General features: G+C 44.3%; 1 protein-coding gene across 1 annotated transcript; it reads right to left on the bottom strand.

Moving 5' to 3' along the window:
• Nucleotides 1-2697: 2697 nt before the first annotated feature.
• Nucleotides 2698-17179, bottom strand: POPDC3 (popeye domain containing 3). The gene is made up of 4 exons (XM_068411338.1): nucleotides 16960-17179; nucleotides 6769-7513; nucleotides 4965-5073; nucleotides 2698-4037 (listed from the first exon to the last, which is right to left on the bottom strand). The coding sequence occupies exons 2-4, from the start codon at nucleotides 7257-7259 to the stop codon at nucleotides 3717-3719; spliced, it is 921 nt and encodes a 306-aa protein (XP_068267439.1). The 5' UTR covers nucleotides 7260-7513; nucleotides 16960-17179; the 3' UTR covers nucleotides 2698-3716.
• Nucleotides 17180-18660: the final 1481 nt, after the last annotated feature.

Genomic DNA, 18660 nt, shown 5'->3' with positions numbered 1-18660 from the left:
CACAAGGGCACACTGCTGGCTCATGGTCATTCTGCTGTCCACTAGGACCCCCAGGTCCCTTTCCCCTACGCTGGTCTCCAACAGCTCTGTCCCCAACTTGTACTGGTACATGGGGTTGTTCTTGCCCAGATGCAGGACTCTACACTTGCCCTTGTTATATTTCATTAAATTTCTCCCCGCCCAACTCTCCAGCCTGTCCAGGTCTCTCTGAATGGCTGCGCAGCCTTCCGGTGTGTCAGCCACTCCTCCCAGTTTTGTGTCATCAGCGAACTTGCTGACAGTGCACTCTATTCCCTCATCCAAGTCATTAATGAATATATTGAATAGTGCTGGTCCCAGTACCGACCCTTGAGGGACTCCGCTAGACACAGGCCTCCAACTGGACTCAGTCCCATTGACCACCACTCTCTGGCTTCTTTCCTTCAGCCAGTTCACAATCCACCTCACTACCCAATCATCCAGACCACACTTCCTCAGTTTAGCTGCGAGGATGCTGTGGGAGACCGTGTGTTTCACCGCCCTCATTGTAAAAAAATTCTTCCTTGTATCTAGTCTGAATCTACACTCTTTTAGTTTAAAACCATCACCCCTTGTCCTATTGCAACAGGCCCAGCTAAAAGATCTGTCCCCATCTTATTTATAAGTCCCCTTTAAGTATTGAAAGGCCGCAATATGGTCTCCCCGGAGCCTTCTCTTCTCCAGGCTGAACAACCCCAACTCTCTAATGACTGGGCATATATGATATCACAAAAGATCGTATTATTTCACTGACATCAGTCTGAGTACTTCTTTACTTAGATAAATCACACAGCTCTCCCAAAACATTGGTTTATGAGTCACATACCAGAGTGTATTTTACAGAACATTTTAGAAGTGCTGTCAAGATGAAAAAAAATGGGTGGAGAGGGCTTGCTGTCTCGTTTTCAGTCCTTTTGTGTATACTTATATTATTGTAGATATATATGCCCTGAATTCTGCAGCTGAAATGTTCTGCTAGTCATGACTCAAACAGATGCTGGAAAACTGGAAATGATTTTTTAAAAGTGACTCAAAGCCCAAAAATCACAGTAGCAAAAGCTAAAAAATATATCTAAGAGTATGTTCAGATATTGACTCAGACACGTCCTAGTAGAGATTTCTGATCGTTAACTGATTCCAGCAGAGAAAAGCACCACGGAGGATTGTGGTTGGAAACCAGGCTGAAACTAAGGCACGCACCAGTCATGAAGAATTAAAAAATACCTAAGTGTATAATGAGGCACCCATCACTCCAGAGCAGGTATCTGTCTAAACAGTATGCTATAGTTTAAATATAATAGATAAGCTTGATACAGAAATTGGATGGGCAAAACTCCTTGGTCTTACTTTGAAGGAGGAGATGATCATATTAGTTTATTAAATGTTTACCCTAAGGCAAGTTTTCTTATAGACATATATGAGACAAGCTCATATGTTCAAGAAAACTGAGGAGAGCATTAATTGATGCTTTATATTGCACCTAAGCCTAGAATACTGTATTTTATGTTTCTAGGCTATAATCTTTTTGTGTTTGTAGACTGTTAACACCTAAAACATCAAGTATAAACTTCATATTGGTCCAACACATTTTATAGCACAAGAAATTTTACCAGAATGAGATTGAGGGGCTATTGTTGAATCACCTGTTATAAACCAGCATAAGGTTTTCAGGACATGGCAGGGTCAGCAGGAGCAGCTTGGCCAGGAGAAGTGGAGCGGGGATTACGAGGCACAGCCTGAGTGACCGCATCCACGAGAGATGACGCACTCCTTACCCACCTAAGGTGCCGGGCACTGCCGACAAATAAGACATGATACTAATCACAGCGCTGACGTTACATAAGAGTATCTGTGCTGAGTCATACCAGGTAGCCTGCTATCCTGTCCCTTCACTGTGACCTGATGACAAGTGTAGGAAGAGGCTCACACAGCTGTACGGCCTTACACACAGCTGTACACAGTGCTAGCCTCTGGTACTTTGTGCCTTAGTTATTTCCTGGACCAGTCTTTAATGGCCATCAATGAACTCTCCATTTGCATTTTTTAAATTCTCGTTTGACCAAGATGAAGTAGCTTTGTGACTCAGGAACTTCACACAGTAAGTAATACATCGCATGGAATGATTATGGGCAGGATTTGGGGATTATCACATTGCATGCCATGGTACTTACGTTTGGCAGATTTTCCTCCCTGAGAAAGGGACAGAAAGCTAAAAGCAAAACTCTTACAACATTATCTGTTCTACAATGGAGGTCCTTCAAACAGGTGGTGTTTCATATCACTTCTAATAGCTTTCTTATACATACAGCATGATTATCTTTCAAGCAAGTGGTTGTTATCATTATTTTAAGTCCTCCAGCAATAACTCACAAGATCTAAACTCTTCTGTATACCCGCACATACACAAACACACAACGGTTGTCCTACCAAACAGCCCAGTAATTTTAAAATATTAAAAATGTGATCTACCTCCAGATCTATCAAGCAGCAATACAGTCTCATAAAATAGTAATGCTTCTTATTTTTTGATAACTGGCAGGCATCAGGCACAGCAGCAGGAAGTTAGCAAAGACATTCAGACACTTCTCCCCAAAGGCACAGTGACCTCAAGGGTCGAAACCAGCTTCTCCCACCGAAGTGTGAGCTGGTGCTCCCTTACACCATTAAAACACCACAGAATTAGGGAGAGAATACCTTTTAATCAAGAATTTCATAGGTACAGAGAAGTGACTCCGGAAGCTGAACAGGAATGTTTTGGTTAAAAATTGTATTTATTGCTGCGGCTGTTTCTTAATTAGTTTCTTCCTGACTAACCTGGCTAAAAAGGATATTGTAAAACAAACTCCAATGGTTTGGCAGTTGATTGATTAACAGTATTTATTGTACATGTCACGAATGGCACTGACACTGTGGAAGCCTAGGTCCTATAGCATCACATTCTATCAGAAACACTACACAATCATTTCCCTAAGCTATATTTGCAGCAGTTACAACTGCTTTACTTTTCTAATGCCAGCAATTACATTTATGTTTGTTTTCACATAATACCTCTTTAGGACAGATGGAGAGAAAACAATTGCTCATGGGACAGAATTTGTTGTTTTCTTTTGTTTGTTTTTTTAAGAATCTTCCTGTGCATTTCAAAATCTTTCATTTCTTTAAAAAACAAAACCAATACAATTGGTCTCTTAGTCTTTTTCGGCAATATTCTTCATGTTAATTGAGACAATGCTCACATGGCATAAATATGAATGTTACAAGCAAGCTGCTATATTTTGAAGACAACTTACTTGTTTTCATTGACTCTACTGCCTATACTTCATTATGGCAAATAATTTTGAGACAGTGTAATTACAAATACCATGGGTTTGTTTTTTTTAAAAACACAACACAGAGGCCACCGCAATTACAATAAAACTTCAGCCTGTTACGATTTGTTTTCCTCCAAAAGTAAGGAGATGAAGATCAACAAAAGAATCTACAGAAACTAAATGTATTGCACAGTCAAAATGAAGAAGCCAACCCGCTGGCTCTAGAGAGAGGAAGAATTCAAGCTACTCCAATGAAAGTAAATGGCACTTGTCAGTCAAATTTGGCTTGACTGGGTCTCATTCTGCTTCATCTTTCTGCTCTTCTACTTCACTGCTTTGCATTTCCCTTCATCGCTTTGGGGAATGGCTGCAGCAGAGTTTTCCTTCCTAGGACTGTGTGCTGAAGGGGCTGCAGTTTGTAACCCCCGCAGGCTTGCGCCGGGGGGACCCTCTCTGTAGGTGGTGGGAGGGCTGCACTGGAGGGGTCTCTGGCAGTGAGACATGGTAGAAGTTTGGTAACCGAATGTCGTACCTAAAGCCTTTCCCCACGTGCACTCTGTCATTCAAGGCATACAGTTTTTCAGCAATGTCGCTCCCAATTAAAATTGAGAACAGGCGGGAGATGAAACGGTGCTTAGCAAACAGCAGATACAGCTTCTTTCTCCTCCAGGCCACGTACCGACAATCTGTCTCTGCTGTAAGTGTTACCTATAGAACAGAAAATTAAAATTAGTTAGGTTATAAGGCAGTGATATTGCTGCTGCTGCCCTTGCTCAGAAAGCACCCCCCTTCTCTCAGCAGGCACGCGGGCTGTGTCTATAACGTACACCTCACGTCTTCACACCTACTGCAATTAAAGCCATTTAATCCAGCCAGAGAGCTCTGTGAGGTCTACTGTATGCCAAAGAGAAGCAAGGAGGGTGACTGGGAATGGACCGAGAGGTTGTATATTGTCGGCCTCAGTGACAGTATGCCTATGCCCACGCTGAACTGCAGCCCCAGCCAAGACGCAGGCTCATGGCGCGCCCCGGCCTCGGCCCTGTGCTCCCTGCTTTGCCCTTGGCAGCCCCAGCTGGAACGGCAGGTCTAAAGAAAGCTCTCAGCAAATGCCATTTGCCCTCGTGACACAAGACATCAGATCCCACATAGGCAGGAGCCAATGTGTCAGTCAAGTGACAGCAGTGGGAGGGCTCACAGATCACCGCAGGCAGCTCAGATGGACACCGTGTCCCACGCTGTCCCCCCATGCCAAGCTCTACCACCTGCATGCCTCTCCCCAGCCCGTGGTCTCTGGTTCCCCTCCCATAAGCAAGCCTCTTCAGCACCAACTTCCACCCACCTCCTGCAAACCTGGTTTCTCAGGGCTGGATTTTAGCACAGCCAAAGAATGCAAACTGAGTCTACCTCCCAGATTAGCTTTAAGAAAAAGCCAGTTTGTTGTAACAACAAGATGCAAACAGAAAGACGATACAAATGGCATAACCAGTCCAGCGGGTAAAGAGGACTTCCCTCCCCAGGTGAATGGAATGCCACTTGTTTGTGTAATTACGCAAACAAAACCCACAACTAAATGAAGTTTACCAATTAGTACTTGAACAGTTTTCTGTAGTATTCAAAAAAACCCTCTGCTTTTACCTGGAAAATTCCCTCTTCTGTGGGCCTCAGTGAATCCCATTCAGGAGAATCCAGAAATTGAAGAGGAAAAATATAATGCAGAAACTCCCCATCAACTGTCACTCTGATCCTACCAAGACAAGAGGTGTTAATTTATTAGTACTACCTGTAAAGCAGCAACAACTGCAACAAGAATGTGTTGTTTCTACTATGTGAGGTGTTTAAGTATAGCTTTGATAGCATGAAAAAGCAATCACTGGCCAACAGATTGCTAATTGTATTTTTTGAACACAGCTGGATCAGACCACTTGAAAGAGAATACACGACAATCTTCCCAGGCCTTACTCAAGTCCTATTATCCTCTCTGGGGCAGGTCTGTGCAGCAACGTGTAAGCTTTGTCATGAAAAGGCCAGTGTGCACTGGAGAGGTGAAAGGCCTGAGGAATTACACGGCCACAGGACTGTCTCTGGAGGCAGAAGAACAGCATGGAGGTATGGAATCTCTGTGTGAACGCTGTGGCCCTCTGCAGATGCCAAAGAAAAGTCTTCTTTTTACTTTTAAAATCATATTTAAATTTGAAGGCATGCAAGCAGGAAATGTATGATTGAACTTCATGAGCTAAAAGAAAAAACCCAAGCTGTAGGAGTCCCCTTTTTACAGCTGCTCTGCACCGAGATTAATGAGTCTTATAAAAGTGCAAGAAGCAGCCCTATACTGCATGAAGGAGTGTAGCAGGAACTCCCTGCATGATTACTAAATGGTTGGGCACATAGAAGGATGGACACCTCTCCTTCAGTATGACCATGACCAAAAGCAACCTCCGCGTGGTACTTTCTATACAGTTCCCAAGAATGTTCCAAACCAGGGTGTCACTAGGGCTAACTACCTAAAATCCATATTGTTTATTGCAGGTAGTCCTAAATCAGCTGAGTTTCAAGCTGCCTACAAATTCCATCTGTCCATGCAGCAGGCTGTCAAAATCACCTAGAAAGTGTTCCATCAAACCCATCAAAGAGACCATGGGCATCATCTCTGGGTATCTCACCTACTCTTGTGGTGGTCCAGCACTGTATACCACTTTGTATACAGCACAAAAGCCAGTATTTCCCTTCAGGAAAGCATCAGCAAGGTTGCCAGAAGGGTCTCCAGTAAGCAGGGAGTACAAGCAGGTGGATTTATTGCCTCAGGGTCTAAGGGCCACAGTATACAGTATCTGTACACTCAGTTCTGCAAATCTTGATAGGGCTTGACTATGTCCCCTTGTAATGGAAGGGTGCTTGTAGGCCTTCTCCTCTCCCTTACTCCCTCCCTTCTCCCATCCCCCAGAAAGCAACCAAATACAATCTGTATCAAAGTCAAGATCTCTATTAAACTGAGTTTATCTCAGTATGTTCAGTGTCATAACTACCTTTTAGTCCTTTCAGATGATACTAGCAGAGAAAAATAAGAAAGATGCTGTGTTCATCAGCTAGGCAGCAGTTAGATAGCAAACCATAGCCTGAAGACTGCAGCACACATTCGTTCCCTTTATCTGCCTAACCTGTAAAATGCTATGATACAGTGGTCTGGAAAAGAATGATTTAAAATCCTTTTCTTTGAGCCATTACAGATTTTGTGCTTAGTGTTTTTATGCTAGTGCTGTCCTAGACAAGTGTATTTAGCCTATTAATATTTATATTACATGCATTAATATTTAATCTATCGTACTGGAAAATGAACAAACAATATACAAATTAGGCTTATTTTTTTGCTTTCATTTTCAAGAATGGAGGGGGAAAAAGAAAGATATTTGCAGTAAGTCAGTCTGAACAAACTGATACAAACCTGCCTGACACAAGCAAGGACAGTTTATCAATAGGTGTTTTGCCCTGCATGGCGTAACAGTGTTCCTTCTCCAGGGTAACCACTTCTGCATCGCAGCACAAGACGATCTTCCTGTAGACAGTCAAGGAAATTCCCAGAGGCTGGAAGAGAGCACTGTAGAGTTCCTGGAATTCTCTGTCAAAGGAAACACTCCGAACTTGGTAGGTAACATAAATGAACTGGACGAAGCATATCACGAACAGTATAAAATTCCAGGAGAATATATCAGCAGCACAGACATCCAGCCAAGCCCAAACAGAAGAGCAGAGAAAACCCAATCCAAGTAAGCTGAAGACATAGAGAAGCCCAAAGAATCCACTTCCACCCATGAAGCCCACAACAAAGAGAATACTGGCTAGGTGGTAGATAGATCCCTCTGCCTCTTGCTTCCAGGAGGTACAGGTAGGATGTGCATATATCAAACCTTCCCAAAAACTTGCATTTTCTCCCATGGCTGGAATAATTTTTTGATTTGGCTGAACCTTGGAAATTTTTATTTATGCAATACAGCTAGTGGGGTCCTTTGCTTTTCCATTCTTGCAAACGCTGCTCAATGATCACATAACGTCAGGGTCTCTTTTGGTAGCAAAGCTGCAGTTAGGATTTCCAGCAACTAGGAGGCTAATGATCTCAGAAGGCAATGCTGTTTCTCATCAGTTCATGTGTTGTCTTGACTTTGGCCATGTCATCTGTAGTTTCATCTGATCTGGACAAGTGGAGAAAAGACAAATTACTTATAAAATTATTTTCATCAATTAAACTCTATCAAAGCTTTTATTGTCTAAAACCACAGACTGCATTACGATCATACAATTCCCCTTGTAGACCTGTGATTCCAGGATCAAACCTTAATATTAATTCAATTGAAGATCACGTTTCTGTATCTATGAGCTCTGTAGCAACTGTCAAATCGCTGCTGAATCCATGTAAACCTGTACATCGCATCCACAACATCCTGTGACAAGCCTAACTGCTGAGAAGGTAATTACCTTCTTTTTGTTGGCGTTTGTTGGTCCTGAACCCGCTGCCTGCAAGTCTCATTTAATGCCCCACCTAGCTCTTGAACAAGAAGAGACAGTGAACTCTCGCCTCTGTTCACCTCCTCCATCTCACTCTGCATTTCTGTCAAACCACTCTCCCTTCCTCCCTTTGCCTTTCTGTTATCATCAGTAAGTTGAGCAAGGCTGCTCTGACCCCGGAGACAACAAACTACATCCCCGAACACCACAATAAGGGAAACCCAAGTATCACAGGGGATGGTCTTTTCTACTCCAGGGATGACAGGCAAAAAGCTGTCATGTATAAGGAAGACTACAAAACTTAAAGGCATCTTTATTCAGATTATGTTATTAGAAGATGAAGTAAGTAGTCCTGCAAAATACTTCTCAAAGGGCATTTACAAAGCCATTTTATAGCACTTGAAGTTCTACCTAGTGTAATTTCATGCCACGGACCACATAATTTTATTGTTCAACACTGTAAAATGTTAAACGTGCTATTTTTTCCATATTATAATGTATTCCTAAGAGTTCAATAAAAAGTAAAGTATGCAACTGAAAAGCATGAAAAAACCCCAAAATAAATAAAAATAAAACTCAGCTTTCTATGTCTCTCTTTTAAAGTAAAAATACATGCTTCAACATGAGATCAGACTTAGTAGAAATTGCAAAGCCAGTAATCAGTAATCAGTAATCAATAATCAGTAGTGTAATCAGAATTGAAACACACCAAAGTCTTTAAATGTCTGGTTCTTATCCTGGCAAAACAGCAGGGAAGCTAACAAAATCTGGCTATGTAAATTATTAGATTCTCTAGAATATCAAAGGTAGCTTTTTTTTTTTCCTCCCAAGAGCCACAGAAGTCAACACTTAAAAAGTATTGCTGGTGCAGTGAAGCATCCAACAACATTCAGCAGGGCTTTCAGTGTTGTTTTTTACTGTGACAGGTCTAAGAAATTCATAAAGCAAAGCCGTATCACATTTCCTAGCTGCTACAGCTTTACTTCTTTTAAGTTGATTCAAGCCCCAACATTAATTCCATAATTCAAAAACACTAACGCTAAATAAAGACATTAAATCCTAAACAACTGAGTGGCAGAGTTCGGAAGAAAACACCAGGAGGAGAGCTCTCCCTCTCTGGGAGTGGGGACAGGGAAGTCACTGACCCGGAAAAATATCACAGCTAAAGAGCAAGGAACCTTTCCAAATTAAAAGTGCTCGATATCCTGGTGTAGTGGAAGAACCAGCATTACAAGAACAAGGTACTTTGTAGCGATGAGCTTTGCTGCTTGTCTCTACCCAAATACTCTTCTCTGGTACAGGATTCCCCTCAGATGCAGGATTTAGCCCTTGGAGAACGGGAGATGAGAACTGCATCAGCTACGAAGAAGCTACCTAGGCATGGTAAGAGCATGAGGAATTTTAAGCGGTACTTCTGTGATCAAGGGGTAAGATTTCTAAATCAAAAGAAAATAAAACTGGGACATACAGTTCCCAGACCTTGTGTTCTGAATCCAGTCAGCATTTCCACTGCATGGTCAAAAACTGGTGGCAGAAGTTTTTTGTTTGATTGTCTTTTAAAATAGAATCCCTCTAACAGTGATTTTGGATTATTGTTCATACTTCTACTCTATTGCCAACATTTTGCTCTGAGCAGTTCTCATGAAGACCCTAATTTCTACTAAAAATTCAGTGTTTTGAATGGAACCATGACTGAGAAGTTACACAGGAAGCTGTATGCATACCACAAACAAAAACACTGTGGAACCCTACTGTAATCTACTTTCCATTACTAACGTCTTTTTGTCATGTAAAGTCAAACATTGCAATAATTTGACGTGACATTGCAATAGTTTCATAAAATTTATGTTCTATTTCCAATTTGCTTATAGCATTCACAGTCTGCCCGCACTACAGCTCATAGCATTGCTGTAAAACATCTATTCATGACAAGATGGGTCAAAATAATTTTGAAAGAACAGCACACCACCAGAACACAGACAGAGCCAAAACCAAAGCCCTGGGAAAACTGTCCTGTATTCGTAACTGTTTATTTTTGGAATGGGACCTGTCTTCCAAAAAGACAGTATGCAAAACAGACTGTATGCAAAGTTCTTCTGCACAATGTGAACTCTCATGGTACAGCACTGTGCTACAGCATCACCCAGGCTGGAGAGGGCCTCCCTCCATCCGGGCAAGAGGAAGGACAAAGGAGGGAGGCCAGCACTGGCACAGAAAACAACCTCACCAACATCACACTCTCCTGAGCTACATAAGGTGGGCAGGCAAAAACAAACCCTTTGAAAATGCTGATGAAGCCTACCACTAAATGGAGCTGGTTTCTCAGGGCTATGGTGAAGAGCAGGCATGCTTGCTGACAGTGAACTGCAGGCAGAAAGAGAGGATTCACCTCCTTTTAATCAAGAAATTATTCTAAGATTTGGGAGCTAAAAATTGTTTGTAGTGTTTTTTATGAAGGATTAAATAGAGCAGACAATAGTATGTATGGGCCTAAGTATAGTAAATTTCTAATTTTGATTGGTATTTAATGCTACATAAGGCCTTTCGCATTTTTCTTTATAGTTCCTACAAGTCCAAAATTTAAACTCTTGAGGGCTTCAGAACAGTCACTCTAATTAAGCCATTCATTTACTGCAAGTGGGGGTAGGGAAAGAAAAATCCCCCAAACCAAAAAGCCCAACAGTTGTGGTACCAACTGTGAGTCATCATCCTCCACTGAGGACCTGTCTACAAAGTACCCACAGTAGCATGGCATTACCAAGTTTGTAAGTACCCAGAGGGGACACCATCCTTTCCTTGAGATGCTTCAGTGTTCTCAGCTATCAGGCCAGGGAATGTGCCAACTGACATGGCCTTGTTTGATATTCTGCTTCAGCTGTCCTGTCTGTAGTGAACAGGTACCGCTACAAGTTCATTTGATGGCGATGACCAAGCATGCTTCAATGGGAAACTGCATTTAAAGCAGGCATCTTTGATTATAAGCCTGAAGAACTCTATCTTCTCCAAGTAAGCATTAAATACTTTCTACTCTGTCCCCTGCCTAAGGAGAAGAAGGAGCACCACGTACAAGCACAGTCTCTGCTACCACATTCAGAATAACACAACATTGACCACTGCAGGCTGCTGGAGCCAAGACATGCGTGGAAGAGGTCTCCTCCGAGCTCAGGAAGGCAACATGTCCTGACTACACAGGCTGAATTACTGAGATGCTTGTTTTGCCCCACCACGTTGTCCCATCCTCTCCAGCAGGAGCAGATCAAGTGCTGGAAAAAATCAGCCCAGACTAGAGATGTGAGTAGTATACAGCAGCATGGACTTCTTTAAAACAAATAACTGCACTGCTGAAAGGACTAAGCTGTCATCAGAAAGTGTCAAAATCAACGAGTTTGCTGGAGCTTCAGAGCAGTAAATGGAATATTTCACTTATACTCTCCAAAATAAATACCCGCCAGCCACTTAAAACTTCATGTAAGGCAGTATCCTAAACAGTCAAACCAGAATGAATTTATATTGTAATTTAAATGCACATAGTACAACCTCCCCAAATGGGCATTTTCCCCATACACTGGACTATTCCCACAAAGAATTACCAATTATGTGAATTTTTAATCTGCTTGAGAACCGGGTATTTCACCCCATTTTTGTCATTGACAACTCAAATTCAACTTCAAGAAGCTTTGAGTGTTAGTTACTGTGTCTGGATCACAATAATTTCTGCAAAAAATAAACCCTAAAAGCCCTGAGGCCACCAGTAGTTCTCTCTTTGGTCTTTTTAATTAAGTCAAAAGTAAAGCTAGTCAGAGTTTGAATACTCCTTTCTTTAGTTGTCTTATCCCAAGCATTCAGCCAGAAAGCCCTCAGCACTTTCACGCTGTACATGTTGACAGGACACAGAGCCGTACATGCTGATCGTGTAACCAGCCTGGATGAATTGTTTGCTACAGGTTTGGAAGCAAAAGGGAGGATTTTCCTTTACAGCATATATGCTTTCATGTACAAAATGAGATTATGCTGGATTTAGCAGGATTTGTCTCACTGGTTTTAGTCATTTACAGTCTAGATGTTTATACATGAGCTAGTGGCCACAGCCTGGCTCGGCAGTCAGGGAAGCTGCTCCAGCAACTCTGCTGGGAAGCAAAGCGGTCCCTCCAGGTGAGGAGGGCCCTCCCAGCCTCAATGCCCCCCTACCTGCAGAGGGGCTAGCTCTAAGCACCTTGTCTAGGCTGGCAAGTTGCACCTGGTCTGGCCATCATTTAGATGTGTAAAAAGAAGCTGCTCCTTAATTTTATCAAGTACTTCCTCTAACATGCAATGTAATTGCATACGTCAATTAACGGCTGTACCCCTTCCTTCCACTGCCCTTACGTCACTGAAATCCTCTCTCCGCCCCGCTACTGACACATACTGCTCTCAACAGCTGGTTGTGTAGCACGCTTTCCCCAAGCTACTTTCCTTCTGCACTTGTTCACTTGGGGTTAGATACCCAAAGGGACCAACACAACCAAACTCTCCATCGCAATGTAGTGTCTAAATCGGTGCACGGAGGAGCTATGCACCTACAGACAGGTATGGCTGTGCGCCTATAGACAAGTATGGGCAGATAAACCAGCTATTTTCAGTGATAAACTGTCCTTGAACCCACTCCAGGCTCAAAGCATGCATGCAGCAATTAGGACAGTAACTAACAACACAAGCTCATATCCTAGCTTACCTTAAACTTTGGAAGACTATATCCTAGAGAAAGCAGTAATTATAATACTTGATAACTCGGTTTGCCTGAGAAAAGGCAGCCTGCGCAATACAGAGAAGGCTACAGGAGCTTCATCACAGTCCATAACTTCTATTCAGGAAGATGGAAGGAGCATGAGGAAGAAAAGGACTACCCATTCCAACAGACAAAGGCATCAAGAGTCACTATAAAACTAGATATATTCAGATTACAAAGACACACAAACATACATAGCAAAGGTAATTCATTAACAGGATGGCTTTAAAGATTTCCTTTGCTAGGAATTAAGGAAGTCAGGATGCTGTCTGGTACCTAAAATAAATCTGGATATGCGATTACTAAAAAATTAGTTGATTTACTAAAATTCTATTTTTTATTCTATAGGAAGGCAGATTAGATGACCACAACAATGTCTTCTGGACTTTTGCCTTGGGTTACTTAATATTAAAAAGTTGTATAGAGCTAGAAAGTTATGTAGCTGGGCTTCACAATGAAATCTAGAAGCCTGTCTCAGATACCAACTAAGCAGCTACCTTAGACAACCGAAAACACTGAAGACAGGTGTATCTCTGAAATTATTCCTCATACACACCTTCCAGAAGAAACCTTCATCCATATGGAGCCAGCATCCCTTCCTGGCAATGTTTTTCAAAGAAAGGGATATTTATCAGTGAATGCTTTAATAGGAAACACGTATGCAACCCCGGAAGCCAAGCCTCAGGACCCCACTCCCCAGGCAAGTGTCCCCATTGCAGAACAAAGAGCGACTGCAGCACAGTTCTCTCTCCCTCAGTCTCCTTTCTGCACATCACAGCTTCAACACAAAGGGCAGCGAGTGACCCACCCACACAAGTCAAAATGAGTCACTTGGGGCACCCTCACGGGAGCAGGGAAGACAGATTTGCACTCCCTTGGGCCGAGGAAGGCATCCTGTGTCTCACTGATGTCTCATCGCTATGTCTCACCCCCTGGATCAGCGCTCCAAGTGCAGGCTGCCACTTGGAAAGTAAAGCGTCTCAGGCCGTAGGAAAAGCCGTCAAACGGCACCCTTCCCAGTCCTGCTGGTACCCCCCTGGGCTGTGCAGGCTGCAACTGCTGAATTGGACCCCCACCCTGGAGCATCCGTGTGAAGTGATACCTTCTCGGAGAGTGATCCTTCTGAGAATGCTCAGAGCTACAAAGCAAGCAGCTGGGGCACGTCCAAGCATCAGTGGTGCTTCAGTGCCTTCAGGGAAGCTCTGAGAAATAACCATCAGCCAAGTGGGACTTTTCAGGGCCAAAACCCTGCTCTGGTCAGACAGAATTTAGGCTCCCATGTTCAAGGTTGTTCAACCAAGAACTCCCTTCAGTCAGCTGCTGTCTAACCCTGGAGACACTCCAATGCCATCTCTACGTTGAAGTCAATGGTCCATGCAAACGACCCACCAGCGGCACGAGGCTAGTGACTGGTTGTTCTCTTCGCCAGGCTGGGCCTGACTCCCGTCTCCCTGCTGCAGCGGATGCAGAACTCTCTTCTCCAAAGCAGAGCACTTTAACGGGAGCCTTTTCGTGGGACTTTCGATTCACTGAGCTTGTTTGGCTGCAGCTGGGAAGGCCTGATTCTACTTACAACTTGCCCAAATCCCTACTAATATTTTTAAGTGGGCAGGGGGAGGGGCATCAAGAGAGAAAGAAAACCCACAGCAATACAGAATAGTTTAAGGTTCATTAGAAGCACTGCATACAGTGAAGTCGCTATTATTTAGTCTTTAAATATTTAAAGACCAGCTTCCTATACACAGCTTACAGTACTTGAACGACTGCTCATTTATCACCTTAAAATATACAATGCAATCCTCTGTGGCTGCAAAGCCAATATGGAAGATGCTATCTATTTTATCATCTAGACAGATCTGATATGAAAAAAAAAACACTACAGATTTTCTTTCAGTTTGAATCAGAACTGATGAACCATAAGTACATGTGGTATTCCTGCCAAACTAAGAAGAATAAACCCCTTCCTCCTTTTTTTAAGGTCTTTTGCTCCTAGGAGACATGAATACAGAAGGACAGTCAGACATTTTTTAAACTATGGATTGCTAGCACTTCGGTAAATTTGAGCAAGGCTCTTGTATGTTGAACAGCATTAGCCAAATAATGCTGGGTTCTGTTTTATTGTGTTTTATAATAAAATCTGCAAAGTGAAGCACAAGTTCAAGCTTTTCTACAGTTCAAATTTTATAATAGAATCATGGAATCATAGAATTAATAACAGAGAAAGCAGCTACAATGCCTATTTCACAAATGCTTTAAAACTTTGTTAATGAACTACAGCTGAACCCTGCAGAATTCAGCTTAAATGAGTTTGTGTGGTGTAGTAGTGCCTTTGGACAGGAACGTATTCCCATGAAACCAACCACCTGACGTGAACTTCATTTCCCAAAAAAGAAATAAACACAGAGGCTTGGTTCATCGCACTACCCCTGCACGTACAACTGGATTACGGAGAAGTAGTGCCATGAGCCATGTGTTCAAACAGATAAACAGCACTCTGAGTCATGAAATGCCACATTTATGTACCCTGTGAGCTCTAAACCAGAGCGAAACACAGTTAAAGGCAGCAAGGATGCCTTAACGGAGCTGCTGAAATTATTTACCTTCACTGGAGGGTTTGGGGTTAGAAGTACAGCTCCAGTCTCTGCTTTACTGGAATCAGTGTCACATGGCTTTACATACAAAGCAGAGCCAAGCAGAAGCACGCACATGGCACTGGTTTAGCATCACTTTCATCAGTTTTCTATGAAAGCCAGAATACTCGTAGTTTTAATCACAAACCGAGGCTTTGCTCACTATACAATATCCGACTTGCGTTTGAGCAGCAGCAGCATGCCCAGTCACAGGTACCGTACCATCACCTGGAGACACTGATCAGAGTTCATTTTCACAAGGTAGTGGAACACACAAAAATAATGAAATAAAATCTCATCTCTGAAGAGCCTGCACGCTTTAATAAAGTGATTAAATGTAGCTTCAGCTAACAACCCTTTTATTGAATCCTTAATAAACGTTCTGTTCTCAACTTTCATCAAGAAAGGTTTTCCTGCCACAAACTTTGCCTTCACAGTTACCTGTATCACATTTCCTTCTGTTTCAGTATCTATCCTCCTCCCTACAGGACTTGCTGTGTACTTGTTATTTTGCAGGCAAGGCATTTCTTAAAAACTTGACATTTTAAGCTACTTTATTATTTGGCACCACAGAGAACTTTGTGGAAAGCCTGTACAGCAACAGTTCTGCAGTGCTAGGTTAACGGTTGGACCTGATGATCTTAAAGGTCTTTTCCAACCTAAACCATTGATTCCGTGATTCTATGTGGAAACCATTTCTTGTTTTGCTGTGGTCAGTGAAGACATTTTTACTTGCATGTATACAATCATACTTCCATTAATCAACGGAGTGGCAAGAAGCCCTAGTTCTGGAAGCCAGATTTCACCAATGACATCTTTATAACACTACCAGGTGGTCCGTGATTCAATATTACAAGGGATCAGCTATATAAAATGTTTGCCCATAAAGTGATTGACAGCCTAAACGCACAGAAAGCTTTACAGAACAGCTAAGAAAATGTGGTAAATATTACAGTTTGGAAAAACATGTTTGGAAAAAAATATTATAGTTGGGAGAAAAGAGTGTTTTGTATCGTTCGCTGTGTCTTTGGAAAGAAACAACTGCAAATGCAGAACGCGATCTTAATTTGAGGGTTCATCTGCTGCTACCATTTGTTGATGGGGAGAGAGAAGCATCAAATAACGGCAGCCTATGAAGCAAACCCCTAGTCAGTGGAAGAAATCCCCGGAGCCCGAGCTGGTTTTGTGAGACCAGAGATACTCCCCGAGCCAGCTCTTGTGAGCGGGCTGCAGCTGCACCCCAGGAGAAAACAGAAACCGCCCTTCCCTAAGAAATAACCCCCAAACCAGAGATCCGTAACGAGGAGTCTCGCTTCAGGCAGACCCCTCGGCAGAGGAAGTGTGCCCCGCTCCTTTACGAAGGGGACAGGGTAAAGCTCTCCCAACTTCCAGCCGAAGCTGAACTCGGGCGCTGCGGTGACCGCTGCCGGACCGGGAGCGCCCCGACCCGCCCGGCGTTACTCCCCGTCCAAGACCGCCCGGGACCCCGCCGAGCCCCCCCCGACGGCCAGCCCCCGCCGCCACCCCGGGCCCGAGGCGGGTGTCCTCGAGGCGCAGCGGGGCGGGACGCGGCCCCGGCTCCCCCTCGCCCCCCAGCCCCGGGCAGAGCGGGACGACGCTCCGCGCGCTGCCTGACTGGACGGCGCCGGCTGGGGGCGGGCGGAGGCAGCGCCGGGGCTTCAGCCCGCCCCGGCACGGCTCGGCACGGCTCAGCTCCCGTCCTGCCCGCGCCCCTTACCTGCCCCACGCCCTCGGAAAAGTTTCGCGGCCGCCCGGAGGGCGCCGCACCCGGACGGGACGGGGACGGGCTCGGGCTACCGCTCCTCGCCGCTCCCGGCACCGCCGGCACCACGTCCCGCCGCGGCCACCGAGCCGCCGCTGTGACTAAAATAGGCAGAAGCCGGCGGGAGGCTGCGGGCGGCGCCAGCTCCGGGGCCAGCACCGAGCGGCCCGCAGCGCGCAGGCGCCTCCCGCCGGCCCCGGGGGGCTGCGAGCGGCGGGGCCGCCCCAGCCGCGCCGAGCTCGGGACGGCCGCGGCGACGGTAGCCGCCGCCCGTCCCGCCGCGCCCCTCCTGCGGCGGCGGCTGGGGGGCGGCGGTCGCCGTGCCCTCTCCCCGGCAGCCGGTGCCTCCGCGGGGCTCCCCCGCCGCCCCGCGCTGCCGGTGGGCGCCGAAGGCGTCGAAGGGGCGGGCGGGGGAAGGAGGAGGTGGCGCCGCTGGCTGCGGAGACCCCTCCGGGGCGGTGGAACCCGCAGCCGTGCCGTCGGCTGGACTTGTGCACCTTACAACCCGTAGCGGGCGCAGCCCGGGTGCTTGGCTGGGACTTGCAGCGAAACCCGCGGCTTTTGAGACACCCAGGGAAAGGCGTCTCCTTTGGTGTTGCCGCCTCGGGTTAAATTGTCTGGAACTACTGGTTTGGAATAAATAAAAACGCAATTTTCTGCTCTTTTACCTACTCACCCCAGCAGCATGTTTCTTCAGAAGGAAATCATGCCTTCAGGGTTGCCCTCCTTACGTGACCAGTGCACCTATTTACACACAATCTTCGGTTATTTCGTTTCAGAACAAACATATGCGTCACCAAGGATATAGTTAGAAGTATTGGTACAGTGTCAATACAGAAACCCTTCAGCGTACTGGCCATGCATTTGTTCTCATGATCACTTTGTGTCTCAGGGAGAGAGAATATACTGGTTGAAGGAGACACGCTTACTAGTTGTTAATATACAATCACAGCATGTTAAATGAGCGGCTCCTGTTACTACAGAAGCTACTTCCCAATAACTGGAGCATGAGCAATAACATCTTTTAAATAGGAAGTCTGGAGACCCTCACATGCTTGCTGGTGGCCAGCTCTGAGGTCTCATCGTACAGCAGGGCAATGTGCTGACATGAACTTCCCCAGAAGTAAAAGGACAGAGCAACCTGTCATGCTCTAGATAGAAGCGTTAGGGCCTTTCTTAATACATTTGTGAACTTGCTTTCCCAAGTGATTTTTTTTTTTAAAAGATTTTTAGCTCCATATTTACTGGAGAAGAAGATGCATGAACTTTTGGAATAATTGATTCTCCTAAAACTTGAGAAAACAAACAGCCAGAACAGTTTAACCCAAAGCTATCATCAGTTACACATACTCAAAACTTCGTTATGTGATCACAGTATACTTATTTTTATATTTATTATTTGTGAAAGAGAAAAGACTTTTTATAAATCTAATCATGTATGTATTAAGGTTCTTGTAGTTAATTAAACATTTAAAGGTGTTTGCAGTGTTGTTCCAAATACCTTTCAGATATGCTTTGCATATGATATTTTGCAACTTGTTTAATTTTAGCAGTATTGTTTGAGCAATTTCTATACTGCCAAACTTGAGGCAGTGCTGTTTTATTTTTTTTTGCTTTTCTGTTCTTTTTAGTGTGGTGGAGTTGAAAGCACCAAAC

This window comes from Nyctibius grandis, chromosome 1 (genome assembly GCF_013368605.1).
Source record: "Nyctibius grandis isolate bNycGra1 chromosome 1, bNycGra1.pri, whole genome shotgun sequence".
NCBI classification, from domain to species: domain Eukaryota; kingdom Metazoa; phylum Chordata; class Aves; order Nyctibiiformes; family Nyctibiidae; genus Nyctibius; species Nyctibius grandis.
Note: the sequence above shows the minus strand (reverse complement) of the source record. Positions and strands in the feature narration are given on the sequence as shown.